The sequence below is a fragment of the Betta splendens genome, chromosome 2 (assembly GCF_900634795.4).
Source record: "Betta splendens chromosome 2, fBetSpl5.4, whole genome shotgun sequence".
NCBI lineage: Eukaryota > Metazoa > Chordata > Actinopteri > Anabantiformes > Osphronemidae > Betta > Betta splendens.
Window position 1 is genome coordinate 4,648,424 of NC_040882.2, and position 27,030 is coordinate 4,675,453.

Here is a 27,030-nt window from a genome sequence, read left to right on the forward strand (position 1 = left end):
TATTGATTCGTCTGCCTTTATCTCAGCGGGGCGCCGAGTGCATGTTCCTGACAGTTCTAATTGAAAGCCGTGCAGAGCCCAGCGCACGTATGCAGATCCACACCCTGCCGTCATCCGTCAGCGGCGGGGGGAGGGAGGGGGAGGAGGGGGAGGGGCCGCCCCGCTCGTCCATGAGCTCGGTGACAGATTCGTCCTCTCCGCGCTGCGGCGCTCGGTGCCACGCGGCGTCTGAGCAGTCATTTAATACACATGTATTGTGCGTCCACACACAGTGATCCGTCAGCCCGTTAATTATACCTGTCACCAACGAGCAGTCAGCGACAGCCGCAATGCTCCGTCTGTCTATCCATGCGTCCATCCATGATTTATGAACAACACGGTAACTAACAATCGCGACTCATTGGCAGCGGTTCCCATTTAACAGTTGTTGATTTCCAGATGAAATAATGACTGGGCCGAGGGAAAACGCGGTCTCCCGTAGCAACTGATTAACACCTTCTGACCAGCGATGATCCCACGACCAGCTGCTTTACTGTACAGTAAAGTGGCATAATCAGCTTCCAGCTTAGCCAAGGTAAACAAACCTGCTGTTCTGCAGCTGTTGCAGGTTTTGCGTTGTGACATTTCAGATAGCGGCATCGCTGACAACGCGGATGAAAAGCTATTTCGGGCAGCTCCCGTCTCCAGCGCGGACGCACTGATGCGGCACGTGGAGCGGCGCGGAGGCCGATCATACATTCCTGGAAGAACGTCTTTGTATAAATAAAGTCTAATCAATAGATGCTCACGCTGGGCTTTTTAAAAGGGTTCTACAATGTTTGCGATACCGGCGTGTATTGACCGGCTTTATGGCGCTCTTCAGAGTCACCAGTGGTTGTAAATTATCCATTAACATAATGGATCCCTGCCTCCATCCCCACTGAAAGTCTAAAGGTCTGCTTCTTTGAATGCACGCAGCCGGGCCGGGTTAGCGGTGCCTTCAGGGAACGCGCTGTTTGGTGGCCAGTCAACTAGACGGTCCAAACCGAATTAGCTCAACCACTACTGGATTAATTGCTAGACAGACGTGTGTGGCCTCCAGAGGATAAATGTTAATGATTGTGTCAGTCCGCTGACTTTTCAGCCAGCAGGACACTGACATTTGTGTTTGAGAGTGAAATAGGCAGCTATTGGATTAATTGACATTACATTTACTTCAAATATTCTCCCTCCCGGGCATGCATTCCAATGGTCATTGCTTGACTTTTACCCATTGTCAACCTTTCAACTGGTCAAAGGCTTTGAATTACGGCCAAATACCTGCAGAGCTTATGTCATTTCCATCAACTTACAGCAGCGCTTTGTGTTTCGTGCTGGATGCGTAAATGATGCGCGGCTGCGGTGAAAGCGGTCGGACAGATCAGAGAGAGAGAGAGAGAGAAAGTTTTGAGTAATATTTACACTGGCGTGACGCGCCTCAATGGTGGCTGGGCCTGGCATCCCATAATCCTGGTTGGCCAGGCCACCGTGACAGTTGGTGGCAACTTCTGTCAGCCGCACCACATGGACAACTATTAAACTGCAGACACACACTGCATGTGTGTGTGTGAGCGCGCGAGAGAGAGAGAGAGCGAGAGAGAGAGAGAGAGAGACGAACAGATATAATATCCGAAAGGAATCAGAAAAGGTGAAGAGCCAATTCATTGCACAATGAAGCAAGAAAAGGGTAAGATGAAAGGCTCTGACTTGAGTAAAATTAAGGTTGATGGGTAGAAAGGGAAATAGAAATACAAAAGTGTGCTGGAGTGGGAGGAATTGGACAAGCTGAAAAGTGAATAATACAGGCTGAGCCTTTGAAGCCGTGATCTTACGATGAGAGAGAGAATGACATTAGCGCAGACTAGGACTTTTTTCTGCCAAGCTTATGAGGGAAAAATCCTCCTCGCTGGCCTTGTTCTCTATAGAACAAGATACATTTTATCATGAACATGGCTGATAATTATCTAATATTCATTAGCCGTACATGTCGTGCTCTACATGGTTTCCCTTGGCTGGTGTTTCATAGCAGTGAAAACGTGAACCTAATTCAGTTGAAACATTTATTTCTACCTTTTTCATGCATGAATGGGGGCGGCGTCACTGGACGCGCCCCTCTAATTAGGGAGGCTGTTGAACTTCACCCCCTGAAAAGGACGCGTCAGCCTCGCGCCGCTCCCCTTCCCACAATCCCCTGGGCCTCCTGTCGCAGACCTGGCAGGAGCCGCTGACCTCTCCTTTGTGGCTGAATTAATCCACGGGCCTCGGATAATGGCCCTCTCGCAGCCAGGGGCAGGAAGTGGCAGGAGAATAATCAGCCATTTCAGCCCTTGCTGCAACGATCGCGTCACCACGGAGGTAAAAAAAAAAAGCATGTTTCTACGCTCATGCTCGCATGCGTGAAATGAGAATTAGGCTTATGCAGCGGGCAGACACACCTCAGCGAGCGGTGCGGACGCTTCGCCACGTTTCTGGCACAAAGGCGGAGTTTTCAAATCTGCGCTGAGATACGAAACCTTGCAGACGTTCCACAGGCCGAGCGTCAGCACAGAAGCGAAGCGAGCGAGAGTCCGACCAGCCGAGGCCAAATAACAGCCTCTGTTCAAAGAGCAGGGAGTTAGCGCCCAGCTGGGGACGGACGCACAACTGTGTGCGTCTGCACAATCCTAATTCCGTGGATCGCGGCGAGGACTTACGCTCGAGCTGTTGTTTGGACTCAACGTTTGAGTCGGAACTTGAGAAACAACGAGCGTCGCGCTTCAGAAGCTGCTCGGCCCAAGTCCCAGCGAGTCCCAGTGAGTCACAGCGAGTCCCAGAGAGTCCCAGTAAGTCCCAGCGAGTCCCAGCGAGTCACAGCGAGTCACAGCGTGTCATAGCGAGTCACACGAGTCCCAGTTCAGCGCTGAGATTCGCTGGGAGCCCTCACACATCTGGGCGGATGAACTGGGAGTCTCGCGGGAGGTTGGGAGGTTCAGAAAGCACCCAGCACAAAGGGCGATGACAACAGAGGAGCGACGCAGCGCCTTCGATCCCACGCGCCGCTCCGCTGCAATGACACGCGAACACATGTTTATCCCAGCTGTAATTATTGCGACTCGTTTGGTCTAAAGATGATTATCGGCGGCATTAATCCCACACAAACAGCTGGCAGAGGAGAGCGGCTGGAGAAAGGGATGGATTAAATCTATTTTTATTTCCTCCTGCTTCGCTCTGGGAGTGGAAGTGGAGTGGAGAACAAACCTCTTCCTTGGTGTTTTAGTAAATCTGACAGGCTCAGCGCCTACGTAGCTTCACCTGGAAGGCTCTTTGTGCCGACTGGAGTCCAGCGTAATTCTTGGTGTTTGAGGTGGCTCTGCCTCGTTATGACACTCATGCGCTACTTGCATTGTGATTGTCCTGAAACTGCCATTTGTCTTCGAGGATGTCAAAATAAGGCGCGTTAAGGTGGAGGGTTTTATATAATAAGCTGTTTATTATGTAGTAATGATTACCCACTCGATTATTTATGTCGCCCGTTCTGTTTATGGCGCCTGCAGACGCGCGCTGTATTGCTCATCTGTCTGCTTCTTACTAATGTTGGACCTTCACTCTCCCACAGCCTACGAGGCTTCTCTCAGCACTGCCAGGAAATCAGATACTGCCTCCAAGGCCTTTAGGTTTTATTACTGAATCATTCTCCGCTGAACTCAATCGAGTCACCTCCTCCCACTGTAGCAGCCAGCCTCCCCTCACTTCGCTCACAGAGGCAGCCCATTCATATCATCGCCGTATAGTTTAGTGTTTGTTTGAGTGGCAGGCTGTTTTGAATTTCACAGGGATCATTAGACAAAAAAACCTCTGCTCAAGTTCACTTTCTTGGTCAAAAAATACATTTTCGCTCCACCTCCATCAGCTGCATCAACATGATGAATGATGCATTTCCACCATGACTCTGTGGCAGCCTTTGAACCTTTAAACCCAAGATCTGTACAGTGCTAGCACAAGTAATGCCTCCATCCGTGGCGCTACAATAGTCTTATTAGCCTTTGGTGACACGCGCGCCGACGACATTGACCTATGATTCAAAAAATGCCCTTTTCTGCCAACGTCCTGTAGATAAAGTCCAGCATGGAGCACCGCAGGTTGAAGCAGCCCCTCGTTTATATATGTTTAATTAGCCTGTCCGTATTCAGAAAAATGGCTGGTGGTTTTAATTGGCTTTATTACCCCAATCATTTGACGGGAACCTTTTCGTCTTGATGGATGACCTTATTAATACGCGGACCAAACTGCAGCAATCCTCGGAAACACAGCGACTCTGGTGACTCATTAAAGGTGTCGGCTCCGCTTCGCCTGTTCTCTGCTATTTACGCTACAAGCTCGCACCAGATCAACGCATTAGCCCGGCCAGATGATGTATAGACAGCTTCGTTTCCAGAGTCTAACAATAGTTTTAATCTTACGTCTCGGTGAAAGATAAACATGATGCTCGGTGCTAACGGGCCGAAGCAGGTGTGTGTGTGTGTGTGTGTGTGTGTGTGTGTGTGCGTTCAGTCTCAGTGGCCGACCTGGATTTAATATATCCCAAGACTTCTCCTCAACCGCTCGCTGGTATTGGCGAATGTACTGTAGGAAAACATAACTTGCTGATGCTGCAGAAACAGTTCAAAGAGAAGGGGAGGGGGAAAAGATGGGAGAGCTATGAAGGTGGCGCAGATAAGAAAAATAAAACCACTCGATTAGACACGGGACTCAGGAGTTCAGGAGGACAAATGGAAACATTCCACATGGAACTGGAAACACCTTCCAAATATATGACGCTTCTGTATAATTTCAAATGGCGCCTAATTCTGTTTGACTCTTTTTAGAAATAAGGGCTTTGTCTGTGATGTTTACTGGCTCTGTTGTTCTTGTTGCCTTAAATATGAACACGGTATCAGACTGAATTGGATTTACTCCATTGTGGCGCAATGCTCCAGTTCCCGCACAATGTGGGAACGGGATCATTTTTGTGTTGGAGGAGAACAAAAACACTGGGTACGAGCTCACGCGCAGGTCGAACTGAAATGCGTTGAGAGGCCCTGAGTGCGTTTTCCCGGCTGTTTCTGTGTTTTTCGCACTCGCACATGTCCCCGTCCGTGTGCATTAGGGCGCCATTTAGGGAGTGTGGCTCATCTGCAGCCTCTGATTGTGAGCTAGCAATTGAAACGCTGGCCTGTTAACCCCCATTGTTTATATCATGGCAGATGATTGCATTGCCACTTGGAGCCCGGCTTGTCCTGTTCTGACATCTCATCTGCCCTGGAGACCCCTCAGCAGAAGACAGCCGACCTCTCTACGCATATAATGACGTTTGGACGACTGGTTGCCCCCTGAAAAAGACTCAATTATCCGGTTTCCAGCAGAGGTGGTGTTTGATCGGTCATTGGTTAAAACACAGTTCATTCTGTAAAGCGCGTTGCCATTAGGGGCAACAGATGCTACGGGCTAATCTTTTGTAACAACAGCATCCGAGTGGTGCTGAGGGCTTTCAACCGGCGAACACGGGGGCAGCAGAGCGTCGAGCGTTCTGATCCGATCCAACGTCAGATCTGCGTAAATAGATCAGCAGCAGTTCACGCTCGATTTCGAGGTTTTCTTCTCGTGTAGCTGCACGTTTGTGAACAGTCGGCCGTCGCACGGCTGTAATGTTTATCTACCTCTGGAAGTACTGCAGTGAAAGCTTCAGTCTAAAATATTTAATGTGCCAATAAATATACTAGTGCAAATTTAATGTTAGAATAATGACTGAGGCCTTTTATAAGGAAGTAAAATTTAAGCACTTTAAGTCATTTTCGCACACATTTCAGACGCTTCTGTTCTTTTTGAGCCATATTTTGTCTTTCTTCTTTCATACCTTTTTAATTTCGCTAATTGCGCGAGTGTGGCCGAGGGCTAACTGCATAATTTCTTCAATCTTCTATTATGGTGAGCCAGAAAAAGCCAGATTCCTAAATATTCAGTTGGTCAGATCTTTAGTTCAAATGAAGCCTCGTTTGCTTCGTCTTCAGGGTGAAGGCCTGTTTTGCTTACTGTATTATACAGTGGGCTCATTAATATGGCAGTAACAGTAGCAGCACATGCTGTAGGTTCACTGCTGCGCCTGCAGAGAGAGGGAGACGGGTGGAGACATTATGGAAGCAAAACAAGCCATTTTTGCCACCTGCTAAATTAGATCAAGTTCCGTTTTTGTACTAATTAGAGAAAGATTTCACACCTGTCTGCAACTAAACATCTGTGTTGTTTCATGTTGCTGCACGTGTCTGTTTGAGTGTGTGTGTGTGTGTGTGTGTGTGTGTGTGTGTGTGTGTGTGTGTGTGTGTGTGTGTGTGTGTGTGTGTGTGTGTGTGTGCGTGTGTGCGTGCGTGCGCGCGCGCGTGCGTGCGTGTGTGTGTGTGGGGCTTTATGGTTTTTGGATATACATAGAGAGAGGTCCATCACAGCCTCGGGCATAAGAGGCTTAAAGAAGAGACATGAATCAGAAAACAGTGGGTGAGCAAAAAGCAGATACAGAGGAGGTGCGAGGGAGAGAGAGAGGGAAAATAATAGGTAGCTGTGGGTTGTGCCTGAGACTGTACACGTGGCCCGATACAGTATGTCGGCTCGATTGGATATGGTTGGCTTAGCAGCGCTCTCCACTCCAGCATGAAAGCTTGTTATGCAGCCAGACAGATATATAGGACTGGGGACACAGGGAGCCCGACTGGCAAACAAACAGGCCCGGTTTGACAGGAACAACTTTAAATGAATCCATAGGCAGAGTTGGCAGCAGCTAATTCACAGGAGCTCACAGGACGTTATGTGAAATGCGACTTTTTAATGCGGCGCCTCGACAAAAACACCGGCCTTCTGCTCACGGCGCCACGCGTGCACCAACTCCTTGTTGCTACGAGACATAATTCACTTCTCGCGTCTCCCAAATATTATGCCTTTGATTTGAAGCGTCACCTCGCAGGCCCCGGTCATCATTAGCGACGCCTCATCGCACATCTTCACTTTAGAGCGCATTACACTCCGTTTCCCAGCCGTCTGTGCCCTCGGCGAAAGCCAGAATGGTTGTTGTGTCACTCTGGAGAGACGCGGGTTTTTAAGTTGTGAAGCTAACGTTGATGCATGGCGTTGATTATGGAGCCGGCCGCAGTCACACAGAGCAGAGCAATGGCTGATAGAGTCCAGTTCTAAAGCAGTGGGGACAAGTGTGACACAATGTGTTTATTATGAGACATATGACGGTCCAGACTAATGGTGTAATTACGATCCAAAGTGGAGTTTTCCCTCAACAAAGGAACTACTTACATCTGCACTCTGCTCTACAGCACAGCTCACCTGAGAGACTCCTCGGCTTGAAAGACTGCTGACTGCGTTCAAAGCTGCCTCTGAAAACCTCATACGTGATGTACGGCGGGTTTGTGCGAACGTAGGACGCACGCGTTGTGTATTTGACCCCTCCTTCCTGTTCTGCCTGCTCTAAAGCGCTGCCTCGTCTTCGGCCACCAGCATCTCTGCTCTGCTTTGCCTCCCGCCTGCCCACACACACACACACACACACACACACACACACACACACACACACACACACACACACACACACACACACACACACACACACACACACACACACACCCATACACACACCCATACACACACACACACACAGTGGAGTAAAGATGTGGCACACACACCCCTGCGTGCTTTCGCATAAACAAACAGACTCACAAAGGCCCATTTTCATTTGGCCGCGCCTTTAATGGGGCCTTTTATGGAGTACAGGATTACACAATCTCATCCCTCGCTCGTTGCCAGCTGATTGGACGCTCTCCACTCTGTCAATCAAAGGTTGGATTCTGCTCGCGCACTGAACGCATCGGTGCGTTTAGCCAGGCTTCACTCTGCACTTGATTTAGTCACGCCGACTTAACCGCTGGCACGTTCCACTCGCTGTCACACTGGGTCCACATGAGTTACGTTGCAAGACCATCTCAGTCAGCGGCTTCTCCACCCGACGACCTTAATGACCCGCTTTTAAAAAGGCCGAACGATCGGAATTGATTTAAACTCATAGAGCGGAGACTTGTCAGAGACCAGTCAAGATCACCTGAAAGCCCAAACAGATGTGAAATCCCAGAGTTAGTTTGTAATTTAATAGTAGATTATCCACATCCACCGTAATTTGGGCTCTAAAAGCTCATTTAGGACAGCATTGCATGTCCCAGGGGTAATTTCCCAGACAAATGAAAGACAAAGACACAGTTTTCCTCTGGGTTCAGTCGTTCGCTAACACATTTCAGAGGTCACTACTTTATTTTACTTTTTTTTAAGATAAGCACAGGCATTAAATGGAAGATCTAAGATTGATTAATTCAGCCTTTTATGGCATCTGCTTACATCTGCTTCAATTATTTTTGTCTGTAATTACCTACAGACACGTTTTCACCCTGTAAAGTTGATTCAATTAATGCGCTGGCAAAGTGTGGCCTCTTTGTCTGCTGGATGCGTTTGAAGCCGCTAACGTTGTCTGACTGCCATTTGGTAACCTGACAGGTGGCATCAGACTCGTCGGCGCTGAAAACAGATGCCTGCTGCGTTGGAAACGGTGCTGATGAGGGCTGCAAGAAAAACAAAACTGTGAAGTTGCAGCCTTTAATCCAGAACTCCCTAATTATTATTATGGGTTTGTGCAGGGCAAGTTAGAGTGCACTGTGTCAGCAGCACAGCAGCAGCCGTGTTGTTTGCTCACATCAGTTCAACGGAGCTACAGTTGTGATGAATGGGAGCCGAACAGTCACAAAAAATCAAATAAGAAAATGAAAAACAATGAAATGAGTTGTAACAGTCTTTCTTGCATTTGAGGTCATTTATTTAGTTTGAAATATTTTCCACTTCCTGTTCGTTCAATTTCTGCTCAGACTGCGACTTTGATCCAGTTTTCCCACATTCCATAACTTAGGCTAGAAACAGTCAAATCGCGTGTGATATTGACCAGCTCTGACATGTTACAAATGGCAATCAATGCTCTGGATTGTTGTCTTATTGTGCTTGTGTTCGGCACTGCTCACACAGCCTCATAATTGGAGCTGATAATTGCTACCAGGCTCATGACGTATTGACCTGAGCTGCGTAATCAACAGGTGAGTGACGCCCTGAAAACCTCTCATTTCTGAGAACGCCTGTAATTAGCTTGTGGTTCCGTCCAGTGTTGAATAAACAGATTCTGCCTGGTCATTTTCCAAACCCAGGCGGCGCTCTCGTTAAAATGTCAACCTATATGCGTGGTGGGGACCGTTATTGTTACTGTAATCTTTTCCAGGATGGACTTAATTATGCGATTGACGCCAATGACTCGAGCAGCGCCCAAAAAAAAGAGGCTCAGTCCATTTTTCCTCCTGCTGCTAGATTTTAGACTTATTACATGATCAATCACGCGCAGCATTAACGGACTGGGCTAAATTAATAATTGAAAACCGTTAAAGTGCTTGAAGTGCTGATTGGAATCTGCCTTAAGCCTCGTGGAGGTGCACAAGGTTAAATAGACATGATTAATCAGCCCGAGTCCTGTATTTGAGTTGAATGCGTGTAAACAGTAGTCACGTCCCGGTGTCACATTAGGTTTTAATATATTAGAAACAAACTGAAAACTACATTAAGACTTACACACACAACCATGTACAGTAGTGTGTGTGTGTGTGTGTGTGTGTGTGTGTGTGTGTGTGTGTGTGTGTGTGTGTGCGTATAGGACAAGGCAGTCCACTCTAAATCCAATATGTGTTAATGTGTGAAAACACCAGCGTGTCCTTCATGACCACAGAGCTCCTTAACTGGTGTGTGTGTGTTTGTGTGTGTGCGTGCGTGCGTGCGTGCGTGTGTGTGTGTGTGTGTGTGTGTGTGTGTGTGTGTGTGTGTGTGTGTGTGTGTGTGTGTGCGTGCGTGCGTGGCTCTGTGTGTCCTTGCCAGTGACTAAGTGCTGTAACGGTCGAGTGACGCAGCAGAAATGATCAAATACTTTGATAAAGCGACTAGTGGAGCTCATCATGTGCTGATGAATGGCAGCGCCCCTCTACTGCCATCTATGGGCAGACTGTCCTCATGACAGATGGCTCGCGGCGATAACTGCAGGCTGCAGCCGTCTTCCCCCGGAGGAACGCCTCATAATCATTTCATCATTCCCTCAATTATTGACAGGCGCCCCCCCGAGCGCCGCCGCTGAGTTTCCAGTGTTGCAGAGAGAATTAACATCCATTAGAGCGCTGCACGGCGCGGGCGCAGATATATGTGCATGTGCTACAGTTGGAGGCCAACTCTGCGCGCGCAGCTCGTGCTGTAGGAGCTCGGATATGACAGGCTCATCAAGCAGCTTGTCTCACACAGAGACCACCGCCGCTCTGGTCTCTGGCCTAGAAATGACCCCTCCCCGCCGAGTTGCCAGTCATCCCTCATCCCATTAGACATCCAAATGCTCACCCGCTCCGTCCTGCTGTGCAGTCGCTCCCGTTTGATGAACCCACGTGCACACGTTCAGCTAAGCGGCCTCACAAACCTGCACCAGAGCCCCCTGCGTGCGGCGCTGTAGCGGCTACAATAGACCGCTGCAGACAATCGGCCTTTGATTGTCGCTTGACTCTGCAAATTTTGAGCCACTGCCGTCGGCTCGACGCTTTTCCCCCGTGTCATTAAAGCGAAAGGATGTGTTTGAGTGACATTTCCAGCTGGTGTCTTTCTGCTGCCTGACAGGGACAATACCGACGCCGCTGAGTTATTTACCCATACATGTATGCGCCGTCGCTGTGCCGTTTGTGAGCTCCTCCCACCGTTGTCGGGAGCGTTTCTCATTGTTATGAAGGATAACTGAAATAGCATTACAGCATTGTACCTCGGGCTGAAAGGCGCCCATTCATCCTGCGGCTGACTGACGTGTTTGTCACAAACAGACGTGCGCTTATAGACAGTATCGGGCTGATCCGTCTCACGGCTTTGTGTGCAGAGGCGCTGGCAGTTCGGGTTCAGATGAAAAGGTGTAAATGCTCTTTTAGATGGAACAATGTGTCTTTGTACGGCAGCAAGGGCTTCATATTTACACCACACGCTTTTTGCATAAATGCAGGAAATGGTGATATAATGTAAAACAAAGGAGGGAATGATCCAATGCTACAAAAGCTTTACGCTTTTAGACAAGAAAATGTGTGTCGTGCCGTTTGTGGTCAACGCTTTACAAATTAATCAGATTTCCTTTCTTCCGTCTGCTTCTTCTTCTTCTCTCTTACAGCCGCGCTGCAGGTGTCCATATCCTTGAACAAAGTGGAGCTGAGTGTGGGAGAGTCGAAGTTCTTCATCTGCACAGGTACAAGGGCGCGCGCGCACACACACACACACACACACACACACACACACACACACACACACACACACACACACACACACACACACACTGTGCTCCTATAGGCCTGCTGTATGTGTGTATTGGACCCCGGGGGGTCTCACATCAGCACGTGACAGCGAGCGCAGCACAGTCCACGGCGTCCATATGGTGAGTGCCTCTGTGACCCCGGGCGACTGCGTCCACGCGGGGGGTGCGCCGGCCCCTCTGGCCCGGCCCTCCGCGTCAGCCCTCACCCAGAACACGGCGCCGGTGCCAGCGGCGCGGCGGGGTGACGGCGCTCTGGCAGCACCGTCCCACCTCCCGCCGGCCGCCTCTGCTCTCCTGCCAAGCCGCTCGGCGTGGAGCGAACAGCCGAGGGAGCGGAGGCGCGGCGGGAGGGGCGGCGGGGGGTGGAGGTGCAGCGTGGGTAAATGGAAGCAAACTGGCAGCGGCTGAAAAGCAAAGGTAAAAGCTTTCACTGCGAAATAGAAGCTGTGAGGCACAAGAGCGTTGGAGGTGGAAGATAAGTAGCCACCGTCCAGCGTCTTAAGTGTGTGGGAGGAAGTGTTTGTGTCGCTTGTTCTTTTCTGTTGCCCTTTTTCCACCACGGGCATTTCTTCTTCCTACTGGATTCACGCGCAGCGCTGCCAACTGGAAGAGGCTGGAACGCAGGGCAGAGCAGCGAGAGGCAAATAGTAAAAGTAAAACAACCGAGCGGAGCCTTCAAACGAGGGCCTTATCTGCTCACAGGAATCAGCCGTACGTACTGTAAATATGGATTACAGGGGACGGGAACAAAAGGCACACAGAAGCAATTATACTGTATGTTGATTCATGTGTTGGAGCTGGTTTCAAGGAAAGGCACCGTGTTGCTGTTAGAAAGGAACCAGGCTAAAATCAATTGCTTGTTCGATAGCAATCTTTCTTGTTTTAGACGTTCGCTGGGGAGAATCGGCAGCGGGGCCAAATGATAGAACCTCTAGTTTTTTTTTTTTATCAAGATGGAACTGATTTTGTTTTCTATAAATGTTCAAGCCACAGTTGTTTAAGGTCAAAATGAGGTGAAACGTCGGCCAATAAAGGCGCCGGCAGAAAGAGGAGCGCGTTATGACACGCCGCTCCTCCTATTTACTGTAGGGTCTTTTTATTCGCACTGAGCTGAGGCGGATCTGTTGAATGACGCGTCTGAGCTCCGGAACGACTGCAGCTGTGAAACCTGCCGGATGTTTGCATTTAGCACATGTACACACAGATTCCTAACGCAGGCCTGATCTGTAATCTCAATTAATAAGTCATTAGTGTGATGGTGGGAGCTGGATAATCCCAACGACCTCGGCTGAGTTTATCATATTCAGCTGAGACGCTTTGCTGTAGACTTCATTTCCCATCAAGGCTGAAGGTTTTGAAGACACACAATTGAATGAATAAATTAACTGGCTCACATACTTCACATAACTGCTTACTAGTTTGACGTTCTTGGAAAATGAACCTATAATGGGACGAGAGTTTCATGTTTACTCGCACTGTGTTTGTTCAGATAATCTGACAGGATGCTTTATCTTCAGTATTTACCAATTTAAACAGCAGAACCATGAGGCAAACATATGTCTGTCCTCAGACAGATGACTGGATAATAGACATAACAGTAATTGATTCAAAAAAGAAAGTAAATATCCAGAACTGCATCCTGTTTGTATCTGGATGATTTGTGCTAGTTATTAGTGCCAATAGACTTTAGAGGCACTAGAATCAAAGCAGTCAGTGAAGACGTATACACAGTGTTTATATGCTTCTTAAGACTGTAATTCAAGTTATTCCTTCATGAAAACATATTTTCTCTTAAATTACCCTGCGGTCCATCCAGCGTTGGAAATCAACAAAGACAGCACCAACATCATCAAATGTGACAATCACCGACAACAGGCGTATAATTACAGAAGCAGTTTTCTTCAAGTGCTCATCTTTGCATTCACTTTCTAAAACGGTCAATTAGAGCTTTTGTTGCGGATCACACAAACAGGCGACGAGCAGCGTTTTCTGATGTTGAATTGGCCTCCTGCCGCGTCCCGTGAACCCGGGCTCGTGGTGCGACACTGGGGCTCAGGCGTGCGCTTCATCCCCTGTGACTGAAGTGGCTCGGAGCCAGAGCGGGTTCTGACTGCGAAGCGGAACCGAGCCGGATTCACGCAAAGTCCAGCAGCTCCTGCGCGTGCGTGTGGCACCGGGTTCCAACCAGAACCAGGTCCTCGACTTTACACAGCAGACAGACCCATCATGTCAGGCTCCACACGCTGACCGGTGGGATTGGGGCCCTGCTCAGCCTTTGTTTCCTGCCCTGCTTCCCAGGAGAACTAAATCAATTACCACAGTGCCAGCCGCTGCGCAGACGTGGGAGCGCTTTGCTTTATTTTAACGCCGAGGGCCACGTCTAGTCAATAATCTGCCCCGTGCAGGAGATGGCCTGACTATTCCGGTTGCTTTCTATCGCTCTGTGACTGCTGAGGAACAGGCAGAGCCATTGTTTCAAACGCTTCCCATATGTGATCCTTTCTTTTAAAACCCGTCCAGCTTCTCGAAAATTGATCACGAGCGTCCGCCTCTCGCCGTGAATCAGTGCTAATGCCGGAGCTTATGCAGATTTTAAGAGCAGCCATTCATCCGGCTGTAAAGACGCACAGAGGAGGCGGAGCGGCGCGTTACACACTCCCGTCTCCTCAGGATCGTCTGTGGAGCCGACGGCCTGTCATCACGCGACTGTGGCGGCATCAGCGCTAACGCACTTAGCTGTCTCTGCTGTCAGCGGCCTGTAAAACGGTGAGTGGTGATAACGCTGAATCGCCACAGGTACGAAGAGACACCTGTGGTGGTGTTGGGCACCTACTGTATCTGTTCCCAGCAAGTACCACTGCGGGCGATGGGAGACAATGGCCGACGCTCCAACATCGTTTCAGAGACGCTCCCTCATCAGATTTGTTGGCCTTGAAACAAATGCGTCGCCTGCTAATTTGTCATAATCGTTTGTGCGTCAGTGTTGCACCGATACGACAGCGAGTTTACAGACGCACAGGAAGCATCTCAGCTCTACATTAGAAGCAGCTCTTTACAGGTACGAACACCTGGGAGCCTTTGATTAACCATCACAACCTGTTGCTGCCGACTGCTGAGCAGCTGGAGGTTAAAAGCCTTGCTCAAGGGCATTTTCCAGACAGTTACAGAGGGAAAGACGAGCGCTCAAAGTACCTCCTGTCTCTGGTGGATTCCTCTGCTGGTGACACGCATTTTATTATCCTAAACACGGCGCGTGCTGCAGACTGCTGCTCCTCAGACCTTTTGTTTTGTTAATTAAACTTAGACTTGTGTCATTAGGTGCTTGTCTCTGTGATAGAAAGATTAATTGATTGATTGACTAGAAAGAAATTGGCCCTATTCACAGGCAAAGATAGTCATATCTATTTGCTTTATCTATATAGCACCGATAAAGCACATCTCAAGGCACGTCCCAAATTCAGACATACAACTATAGAGGAAGAACCCAACAAATGAAAGGTTTCAATGTTTTACTACATATTAAATATTAGTAGCAGCATTGGACAGAAAATCCTCCAGCAGAAGCAGAGCTTAAGGTGTGTAGCCATGTGCCTCGACCGGGAATAGAGGAGAGAGCAAAGAACAAGAGGAGACAAAGGAGCAGCATCAACAGGCAGCAAAGGAACAGAGGCAGGTCGGGCGGCGAGCACCTGCACAGCGGAGGCACTCGGATCAGGGTCTGATGCCTCCTGCAGAGGGGGCCGACAGAGGGGAAGAAGAGCAGCCGTGGGTAGAAGAGACCGAGTGCAGCGGTGGAGCAGGAGAGGAGCTCGGCCTCTGAAGCTGCTCCTCCAACTGCACGTTGCACCCGTTGAACTGGAGCCAGTGATCAGTGTGATCAGACTGTCGTTACTGGGTCCGTTTGTCTACTTGGGTGATCCTGGGAATGAGAGTGAAGTGTACATCCTGCATATGCCCCCCCCCACCCCCCACAGCCCTATTAGCTATGTTAATTCAAGATTATGACATAATCATTTTATTTCAGCCATCTGTTCCAGCAACAGCACTGCTGCTCAGCACACAGTAACACTACACAGTCCAACGCAGGCCTGAATGAGTCTAAAAATATAGGTTTTAATCTGACAACAATTAATCCGACAATAGTCGCTATGGTGCAGCTCTGAATGGTGACACGCGCACACATTCTCTCTATTTTAGGCCTCTCATTGAAAATCCTACCGATGGTTAAAGATGTTTGCTTTTCAGACTGCGGTCGCATATTTGAGCTAAGCAGCAGCAGCAGCAGCAGCGACCGATGGAGGAAGCTGGTCATTATGACACTGAACACTGTGTGCGGCGCAGCCAGTGAGCTTTGAGGCGCATTATGCTGTTTGCGCACAGATTCCGAGCGAGCGAGCGGCCGAATGCGTCTGTGATGTGGCTGAAGTGATCTCCAACCTGGAGGGTGGAGGGGTCAACTTACTGTAACTGGAGCCATTTACAAGTCAAGTGGCAGCTTGTTGTGAAGGAAATAATAAATGTCCTCCAGCGCTGTAAATGCACGAGACTGCACTTTAGCTGCAGTAAAAGGAAACGTGAATGACCGGTTCCTCTTTCTCCCCTCTTTCCTGCCTGACTCTGGTTCCAGCCATCGGCGAGCCGGTGAGGCTGGACTGGTTCAACCCGCAGGGCGAGCGCATCCTACCCTCCAAGCGCATGGCGCTGCACACGGAGGCGTCGCGCTCCAGGCTCATCATTTACAACGCCATCATCGAGGACGCCGGCATCTACCGCTGCCAGGCCACCGACGCCGGCGGCCACACCGAGGAGGCCTCCGTGGTGCTGGAGATCTACCGTGAGTCCCACAGATAGCGTGCGCTCGCAGACGTCCCAGATGCTCCGCGTTCGCCTCCCGAGGAGGTTTGGGCGCGAGGACGCGGGGAGAATAAACCTCCGACATTAGTGTTTGATCTCAGGGAGAGCCAGCTGATTCTCATTCCCGCCCTCACCACAGCCACAAGCTGTTAGAAACCGCTAGCTAGCCTGTGTGCGTGTGCATTTCAGCTCAATGTGTACCTTGGACTGTGTGGGAGAGCGTGTGAGGGAGTGTTCCATTCATTCTTGTGATTAAAGTATAATGACAGCCAGCGATGCCACGGGACTCGGATCCTGCCAGGCATAATGAGGGATGTGCCGCTGGGGCTAACCTGCACTGCTGACCCATCACTATTTCCTGGGAAAAAAAGGCCTGATGTTATGAGGCAAGGGTGAGTCGGTGGTCACAGGCGCTGTCCCATCGCAGGCTCCGTCCTCATGCTGAAAAGTGAATTAGCCGCCATTTGTGCTGGTAAAAGTGTCCTTGAGCAAGACATCTGACTCAACCCCCGCCGGATTATAAACGTGACTGTACAGTGTGAGACCAGAATTCACAGCGGTGGTTTGTAGTGGGAACGCTGAGCTAATGGCCGCGACCCTGGGGTGCATATATTATACATGTGGTGCTAAAAATATGGAAAATTGCTGAAACTTTGCTAATTCTCAACAAGAATTCAGCATCAACCCGAGCTTTGCTCCATTAGTCCATAATTTCATATGTAGGACTGCACCAGTGCTGACGCCTGAATTCTGTACATCGTCTGCAAACAAATGATTAGGCTAATCACGGAGAAGTCCTCGCTGCTCCGCTGCTGTTGTTGTAAAACAGGCAGGTTTCCCAGTACTTAGTGTGGCTTCCTTCAAAAGTTGCACTGTGACAGGAGCCAAATTAACATAACATGTGCACACACACGGAGTGTACAGTCTGTACTGTAAGAAGCTCGTGAATTGTAAGATGTGAATAACCCAAACGCCCAGATACTCGAGGACTGTGATCAAGAGTCTTCCCCGACCATAATTGGAGAAAACGTCAGGGTGCCGAGATTTCATTCCAGGAGACACAAACAATTACGCGCGCACACACTCTGGAAATCCTCACCTGCTGCGCGCTTGCCTTTTTCATCCTCTCACAGCGAACCATTAGTGGAGACATCACAGCCTCAATCACACCTGCCACCACTCAGCCTTCACCTCGTTCGCCACATAACCAGCCTGCCCGAAACCGTCGTTTCCATGGCAACTGGGCGTCGCTCCGCGAAAGGCTCGGCGTGAAGGAAACCCGCCTGAAGCTGCGAGCGGTCGCCGCGCGTCTGCACAGCGGAGGGGGCGAGCGCTCCTCAGGCGGTGCACGGACCTCTGCGCTACAACATGTTGTACATGAAACCCAAGTGGGGGAATGTTGATACGCGTTCAGAGGCTGCTGACGTCTCCGCGATGGCCTGTTCCAGTCGGCCGCGCGGCTCCAGTGGCGGCGGCGGCTGCACTCTACGCACCCCTGTGGAATTCTGTGCAGACATAATGAATTCCACCCACTTTAATGATCTCCGTGACCTTTCCTGCGGTCTTACCCTGAAGTTGACATTTTGGCTTTCGACGAAACACACTGACAGGCACCGAAAGAGCAGCTATAAAGCGCTGTACAGGCATTAACGTGCTAATCCGGCCGAAGCATTGCGATGTTATCCTCGCAACATGCTTATCCGATTAGCATCGTGTTCTCAGATGGCCAAATTTGGAATTGGCTTTCCTGGAGCTGCTGGGGTTTGGTGCCAGTTCAGTGTGAGCCAGCTCCGTTCAAATAGCGGACTAATGAAGAACGCACACAAGCACCACAGATGATCTGAGCGCCTAAAGAAATCCACCGGTCGAGAGGAATCCAAGAAAACGGGCTCATCAATATACTGTATCTGACAGTTGTCCTTGAACTTGATCAGCAGATGAATGCTGGGACAGAGCGAGTGTCTCTAATCCACCGGCTTCAGCCGTGTGCTGGAGTGTTGCTCTGGAGAGGTTGTTTGTCGTACTGATTTTCTTGTACAGCAACGCGACTACAAAAGAGACAGCAAATGGATACAAACAGGAGGAACAGTGACAGCAGAAGTGCGAGCGAAGGAGCACACGATTTCTGAAATGCATTTTATTCAGAAGGAACACAGCAGAGGGGGGGGGGGGTGATAAGGAAAGCGACAGAGTGAATGACAAAAGCATGTGAAGGCATCCTTGAAGCTAATGAAGACGGCGGCATGCTAGGCACGCTCGCTAGCGGAGGATGCGCTCGGCGAGAGGGAGCTCATTTTAGGGTGCAGCCTGGCATAAATCACACGGCCAAATGCTAATGCTGACGCCTCGCTAACGCTAGGCACCGATACGGTAGCGCCGGGGATTTATTCCACCTCTGCAGCGCAGCGCCTGGACGGGAGCAGGTGGCGGCGGCCGCGGCCGCGCCAGCGCCTGGCGCGCCAAAAAGGCCTCCGCTCTGGAACCAGAGCAAGGCTCCACGCAAGATCTCGCGACGTTATCGGACAAGCGCCGGTCCAAGAACAGCGCCCTCGTGAAAGCAATTAGTCGAGGCGCCAAATGTTTGTCAAGAAAAGCTGCGACTTCAAATCACTATAGAATGGATTCATCATTGAGAGGAGTGAGTGAATCAAAGCCTGCTGAATGTCTGTGCTCACAGCTTTTTTTTTTTTTGCTTCAGTTGTGATTGGCAGCAGGTAAAACAAGTCTTCAGTCTCCACTGCCTCCATCGCAATCACCTCATCAGCGTCCCAGAAAATAGTCAAAGCAGGATTCAGCTTTTGTTTGGAGAATGAGAGAAACCAGTACCCATTCATGTCCGGTGCTTTCGCTCTTTCTCGTGTGCCCATTCACCCCAGCCTGAGGTCTGAGCTATAGACACAGTAAGCCAGCAGTGCCTCCAAAGCCCTGGCTGACACTCAGCGTGAATGGCAGCATATCCTTAGCATTGCTGTACAGTTATACTCACTTATTGGTAAGCTACAACTAGTTTTTGTCCCAGAAAGATAACGTTTTTTACTTGTATTTCATGGATTTTCAGAACAGCAATGGGCAAAGACTGGAGCATGGAGGGGAGAATGTCAGAGCATTTACATTATTGTATTTACAACCTGCAAACTGCCTCCGAAGCAGCACCCCTCATTCTCTAGATGTGAAAATTGGAAGCTACAGTTACTTTTCCAAACCTCTAGCCCTGAAAGTGCTCTGAAGGCAGCCACAGTTACTGTCATTGGAAACTAAACGTGCAGCAGTTTTCTATTTTACTTTTGATGTTCAGATGTAAAGTGTTGAAGTCTCAGAGGAACTCGCTCTCGTTCCCCGTCTTGCAGAGAGGCTCACATTTCAGGACATTCAGTCGCCGCAGGAGTTCCGTCATGGCGAGACGGCGGAAGTCGTGTGTGATGTCATCAGTTCGCCGGTGCCTGTGGTGGTTTGGTACTACCAGGACAAAGAGATCACCGAGGAGCACCACAGTAAGTTTTTATGGCCTTTTCTCCAGTGTCAGTACTTAATTACTTTCCTTCACATCCACTGACCTACATTAGTAAACACATACTGTAAAATCAAGTAATCACTGATTAAACCTAAGTACACTGAAAAGGAGTAGTTACCTTTGGAAGCAAAATTCTAATTATTAAAGCATGAATAATGTCTATTTTGTGTTTGTATTAGTTTTGGTGCAGCAGCATTTACTTCCTATGTTAAGTACTGTAGGAATTCAAATCAAGTGAATGTTTCCTGAAGGGTTTTCAAGGACACTCCCTGGCCTGATGATGGTTTCAGGCTACTCTGCTACTAGCAGGAAATACCAAACAGCTGTCAGTGACATGGCATCGTTGTAAGTGATGGGGGCCGTGAGTGCTTGATGGCAAGTTAACCACCAACTGAGAGGCTGGTACTTCCATTCACAGTGGACCAGCTTCAGCTTAGCTAAGCTGAACAGAGAATGCTGTGGCAACGTTTGCAGTCTGTCACACACTTAGTGTCTATGCCAGACCAGAAATAAGCTCATGTAGTATAGAATGATACAGTTATGATTTATAGTGTATAGGACTGCAAAGAAAATGGAAGCCTTGTACAGACTAATAATAGTACTGGTAATAGAGTAATAACCTTGTGCTTTAATACAGTAATATATAAAACCATACTTTACATTCAGAATAATTCATTTGAAGTTTTGCTGGGATGTTTTGAACAAGGGAACCTGTTTTTGTTGTTCTTTTGTGATCCACACTTTAAACAGTGACCTTAGCAATAAAATTAGACGGATGGGTATCAAACGTTCCTGATTGTTATCACAGCAGATTGCGGTGGTGATGACAGTAAGCATCAGTCTTCAGGGGACTGCCTTTTGAATGTAAACCTGCCAAATGCTCTTGAATTCTGAGAGGACAATTTCTCATGAATCCCAATGTGCTGAATTCTCCTGCTCATTGAAAAGGCGCGCTAATGTGCCAAAAATACAGTTCTCTAGGAAATGCTATTCCCCTTCCTTTGTGAGCATTCACAATAAGACAAGGATATCGAATTCTGTGAATAGCAACCCCGTCGTCCCCGGTGGAGGCGTGTAACTTGGACAGAAACCGTGTTAACAAGCGACTGAAAGGAATTATTCTCCAGCACTTGGACGCCGATGTCAGCTGATGCTGCCTTGAAGGGGATGACGCGCAGACCTTCGCCCTGTACGTTTTGGGGAAGAGCAAACATTCCTGGTAGAGCTCACGCGGCCTCCGCTGGTCTTCTGTTGCGTTTTACCTAACGTACTGTATATCCTTTATGAAGCTCCCCCCTCTACTCACACCCTCTGCAGCTTTAATAGCATTAAATATCAGGAGGGTGGTCTACTCAATTTGCAGAGAAGAAGACAGATAGTGGAGGAGAGGCACTCAGAGGACAGATTCACTTCAGTAATATTCGAGCCTGATAAAAGGCATTAGGAGTAGCAGGAACCAGTAGACTAGTATTCATTATTTCCTCTCCTCCTCCTCCCTGATTTACAACTCTCTACGCCACTTCCCCATCTTCCTTCCAGACAAAAAAATGCATTCCTGATTAGAACGACTGACCCCTTGAATCTGTCACTTTTTTTTTTTTTCTAATTGAAATTCAAATCTTCAGTAGCACCGTAATGATGAAACATGGAGGAGACAGGGCTATTTTTTAATCATTTCACTCTAATTGCAATGCTGGGGTATAAATATCTTCGCTTGCGAGAAACGAGATACAGAGCTTCATCACTCCTGGCCAATCTCGCCGTGGCCACAATGGGAGAGAGGGAAGACCATTTCAATCTGTAATTGCGTGAGTGTTTATCTGCGTGGACTTCTTCAGGTAAATGTGCTGAACTGAAGATTGACAGTCGGACTGCTGAGGAGCACAGATGGCAATTTCCTTCTGCTGTTTTCCTAACTTTCTTATCTCGCTTGTCTCTCCCCACCACACTCCGTCCTCTCTCCCCTTCGCCCCGTGCCGTGAAGGCAGGTTCCAGGTGCTGGCCAACAACAACCTGCAGATCCACCAGGTGACCAAGGCCGACGAGGGCGTGTACCGCTGCGAGGCCAGCGTGGAGGCTCGGGGCGAGATCGATTTCGTGGACATCGCTGTGGTGGTCAATGGTGAGTTTTTGGCTCGTGCATCCATGTAGAACCGCAGAGCAAAGCCAGGAATATGCACCCGAGCTGTTTACGAATGTGTGACCATGAAGACAGATTAGAAAAAGATGCAGATGCAGCACAGGGTTTCTGCTCTTCGTTTATATTCTTCTGCATAACATAGATTTAGCTACAGACCAGAATCCTGTAAATGGTGAATGTTCCACCTCAGTTTTACCCTTTTTGGAATTGAAGTGCTGAACCCAAATGTGGTCTCCACTTTGGTCAATGCAGCAGATGCTACACCACCGGACCTCTGTGACCTTGCATGTGCACATAAATGATTCGCTCAAAGTTTTATAGAAGTAAATCTGGTGTGAATCTGCTTGTGGGGTGTGGAGTTTTAGCGGAAGCTACTCACAAATCACGTAAACCAGCAGACTTCACGGGGAAGTCAAGCCTGCAGGTGCCCTTATCCCAGAATAAGCAAGATGCAGTAGCCTCATCATCATATCATAGCAACAGTCTAAGTGTTGGCAGATTAGCAGTAGTAAAAGCAACAGTGTTAACTGGAAAGGATCCCACCATACTGTACACTGTCATGCAGCTAACTGGAGCAGGAAATAAAGTAGACACAGGACTTAGCTCAGACAGGCTCTGCTCCACTGATTCGTGCTGTACAGTAGATTTGTCAATGGCAGCAGGTTGGTCCTCCTGCTACTACTGCTGTGATCTTGTTTTTTTAATTCTCTTTATTCTTTGCTGTGATTGAAATTTTCAATTAGTGATAGCTTGGGGCTCTGCGGCCCAAAAATCGAAGGATGTCATTTTAATTTTCTCATTTGTCCTCATTTACAGTGCGTCACCTGAGACTGCTGAAGGGATTGAAATATGATTTTGCAGAGGCCACGAGTGTCTTGTAACGCTTGAACAGCTGCAATATTGTCTCTGCCTATGTAATTCACTGCCACCTAATGTAATAGCAGAGCGGCCCTCTGCCCAAAAACTATGAATTGCATTCAATTTAGCACACCACTTACTTCACTTCTGAGGAAGATCCAATAAGCCTGCTCAATGAGGCACAGCCTATTATTACAGCGATATGACACTTGCCATGTGGTGCTGAGATGGGACAGGCTACAGAGCACTTTGCAGAGCATCCTAGGATAAAGATCCTCTCTGAGGGAGCCAAGACCCACAGGAGGCACAGTGTACAGTCAACTTTGCCTCAGTCATTTCTTTCACCCAACTCCTTATGTTTGAGTTTGTGTCTTTTAAACATTACTTACAACAGTTTATTTAAATCTGTAGTATACAGTACAGTACTGTAGGTAGTGTGTACTATTCTGTCTTTAACTAGTTTAAATTAAGTTACCAGTTCAGCGTCAAAGAGTTGTTTAACTGCACTGAGGCCTGTAAAGCTCAGTCATGTAGTAGTGGTTTCAGGTGTTTTTGAAACCGACCCTCAAACATACATTTGGTTCTGAGGTTAGTACAGTAGTTAGTAGTTGCTGTCATAAAACAGAGCAGAGAACAGGTTAACCTTGCTGGATGGAGCCCTTTTTTGGGCTTCGTCACGAAAATGGCATATTCATAAGAAATTCAATACATCTGGGCATCCACCCTTGGTGTCATAATAATTTGATAAGATGTTTGAAAGTTAGTCTACATTACCTGTGTGTTAATGTTGAAATGTAAATGAACTGTATAGTACAGATTTGCTTTAGGATGAATATTTCTTTGAAATCATAAACAGTCACCTCTAAACAACTAAATCAAAATAATTTCAGCATTGGATGATTCTTATAAACTGAAGCAGAGCCGAAATGCAGAGGCTTAGTACAACCCAGGTTTCTTATTACAGTACTGTACGTATTTTGGCGCAATCTGCATCATTTGAATTTTTAAAACCCATTTATTTTTATATTAATAGTGATAGGAAAGCAGAATGCGTTGACTGAGCTGAACTAAAGATCTGCCAGCTCAGGTCACAAGCTGATGAATCTTGCATCCAGGTATTTACTTGTTGTCGGCACCAGTTCCTTTGGTCTCAGGAGTCTCCACAGTCCTCAAGGAGCTGTTTACAATACACTGAGGCCTGTGATGCTCATGAAAGCTGCATTACATCCTCGCCCTGGCCTGTAGGCTCAGCATTTTGCATAAGCAATCCCATGTGAATCTGCTGAACATTTCCTGCCCTCAAGCAAGTCGAGGTTTAAGTCTCTTACTCTGAAGAGCTACTTTTCCAGGGAAGAGGAAGAAATTCGAATTTTACTCGCTCTCCACACCACTGACTTTGTTTTTTTGTTTTGGGGCTATGTCAGAATTCACTGGGACTTCTCTCCTGTTGGGCAAAATAGTTGGGTACTGTAGGACGAGAAGATTTTTTTTAAGCCAGGTGTTTCCAAAGAAACCGGAAGCCACTGGGGCGACCAGACAATGTACTATATCCACAACAACCTGGATTGGCTGAACAACACAGGCTGTGAACACAAGCAGATAGAGATAGAGTAGATTGCTAGGAGGCTTGGGTATGTCAATGAGCCCAGCAGACTACGCTACATGTTTTATCAATCAGCTGCAGCCTGTTATGCCGGGGGACACGAGGTAAGATAAACAAACTGATGGGGGGGGAAAGAGACAGAAACAGGGTTTGTCTACACACCCCCAGAGGAGACGTAAAGATGAGAGGATGAGGACTAAACTCATGGCGCCACAGGGCATTTCCAGGCTCTACTTTGTCTCCCAAGGTCTAACACGAAGCACTTAAAGTAGTCTTTTGTGCTAAAATCAGACCGGACATCGATTCGTTCTCCCTGCAGCAGCAGCAGCCGGCGGGGATGATGCCGATCACGGACGCGCTTCTCTTCTTTGTTGTTCTTCATGTCCTGCTCAAATAGACATTTCCATACTGGCTCATCAAGTTTCTTCCTTCCTCATGTACCAGCTACTGATGAACAAGCTGTCGACTGAAACAATAATGCTGTATTATCTGAAACCACTACCTTTATTCCACTATTCGCTTATCTCGTGTGATATAACAACTCTAATCGACTTAGCTAAGTTTATACAAGTAGAAAAGGTAAATTGGCAATACAGCCGCTTAGACTTCATAAGGGTTCATAAGCCCATCCAGCTGTCAATCATGCGAGAGGCGGGCCAAAGACGATCTCTCACACACTGCATGGCGTTAGTGCCAGCTTATCATTCCCTGTAAACTGATATTAAAGATGATCGCTCTGTGATCGGCCTCTGGGTTCGTTCTGTAGTTAAACCCTGCTTCTAGCATGTAATGCTGTTCGCTTTGACAGCGTTCATCACAAGAAGTGTCAGTTCTGGCTGCTTCAGCACTGTATCAACACACGCTGCTTGAACCGTTCATGCAGAACAACATTTTGTCTAGGAACTTGGCTGAAATAGCTTATTGTATACCCTTCCACTCGTGGAGCCATAAATATTCATTGGTCAGTTGATAAAAGGGGCTTCTTGCCCATGAGCATGCCGCGAATGAAACTGCGCTGACCCGCTGCAGCTCCCAGTGTTCAGTGTATCATCAAAGCGAACTGCAGATGAAGGTGATGGCTTATCGGCAGAGAGGGCCACCCACTGAATGGCTAATCAACCCGAGGGCTGGAAAAGACACAGAATCTAGGAAGATGCCAAACATTTCAGGAATTATTATCAGAAGTTACCACAGAGGAGGTCGTGTGAGCTTTTATCCTACTGTATATAAAGGAGATATAGATACAATATTTTTTTAAATTCATAATGCATTTTTGAAGTAGTCTCCCATTGTTGTTGATAAATACTATTCATTTACTGATGAAATTTCAGTCCGTGTGTGCAGCCCTTCTATTTAAAATAAATAACGTGACATACAGGGCAACATCAAAAGATGCACACTCCCTCACCCCGTGACACTGTCGAGTTTATCATGATCATATTTGTCCTTGCTGCCATTGCATACTGTAATTTTTCATCCCTGAGGGAAAGCCCATGAAGTCACACATATTTCAGTGCAGACACATTCTTCTTCCCCCTGAGGAATAGCTATATCAGATAGACAGATAGAGATATAAATATCAGCATGGCAAACCCAGGTGTCGGAAACCTCAGCACACAGGCTGAACCCACTGATACAGGAGCCGGGGCTCCACCCTCTATCTGGGCTTTTTCACGTAAACAGCATGGAGCACTCTGCGGGAAACGTGCCAGCCCCACATTTAAATGCTGTTCTGACGATGGCCTGCTTTCTAGTCATTCAGAAGCACAGACATTTTACTTTCATGAACGTGATGAACGATCAGTGCTTAGCATACTTTATCATAATTACCGGAAACATAGGACACAGTAAAGCTGCTTATTGCGGTTTTTGGCTCACAGCTTTACTTAAGCACTATCTTCAGGAGCTTCAACGGCTAATAAGTATTTCTGCAGCTATGTATTAAACATGAATGGATGTCCTGGTCTTATAGGGAAACAGCCACATCTTTCCAGATGGAGCAAAATCTACTTATCTGCACATTTAATGGTCATCCATTTATCTATATAACATTTAATATGTGCAAAGGTGGAGTGTAAAAACTAATTACTGACTACTGTGTGTGTGTAGTTTGTAAGATTTTCCTTGTAAATGTGCAGTAGCCATGGTTAAGCTACAGTAAGTCACAGCTACTGTACAAGTTGGCATTCATGTAACAATGGAATCCGTCGACAAACGGACTTCAACTCTTCATCTCTGTCTCTTGCTCTTTTTAGTGGAGCTTGATGTTTTCCCTGTATCGGTATGAAGGAGCTCCTCCCCACCCAGTTTGATGACTCTCGAGCCACAGTAATCACAGTTTGTTCCCATGGCAACAGATGGTGACACCAAATGGAAATAACTTCCTGATTTCCTCTGTATCCTTCCTCAACACATCCACTTAATTGTTGGTTCACTCACTCACTCACTACACCCGCAATTTTCCCCTTTTCAGCTGTCCGTGGAAACTACCGGCCGTGTCCTTCAAGCTTTTGGGTTGTTTTTTTAAATAATTTTGCAGTAGCATCAATCATAACCGCCTGGTGTTCAAGAAGGGAATATAAATACCGTGTTCCCTGTTACACTAGATTGTCAATTAGGAATCAGGGCTA

At 47.9% G+C, this 27,030-nt stretch overlaps 1 protein-coding gene across 3 annotated transcripts in view; it reads left to right on the forward strand.

Annotated features, from left to right (window-relative positions):
- LOC114850101 (neural cell adhesion molecule 2-like) overlaps positions 1-27,030 on the forward strand; it is a 193,680-nt gene that overhangs the window by 122,427 nt on the left and 44,223 nt on the right. For all 3 annotated transcript variants that reach the window (XM_029142091.3, XM_029142082.3, XM_029142086.3), the window contains exons 2-5: positions 11,294-11,368; positions 16,062-16,268; positions 19,636-19,779; positions 21,784-21,921. In XM_029142091.3, the coding sequence (XP_028997924.1) occupies positions 11,294-11,368; positions 16,062-16,268; positions 19,636-19,779; positions 21,784-21,921 (564 nt within the window). The remainder of the gene's footprint in view (positions 1-11,293; positions 11,369-16,061; positions 16,269-19,635; positions 19,780-21,783; positions 21,922-27,030) is intronic.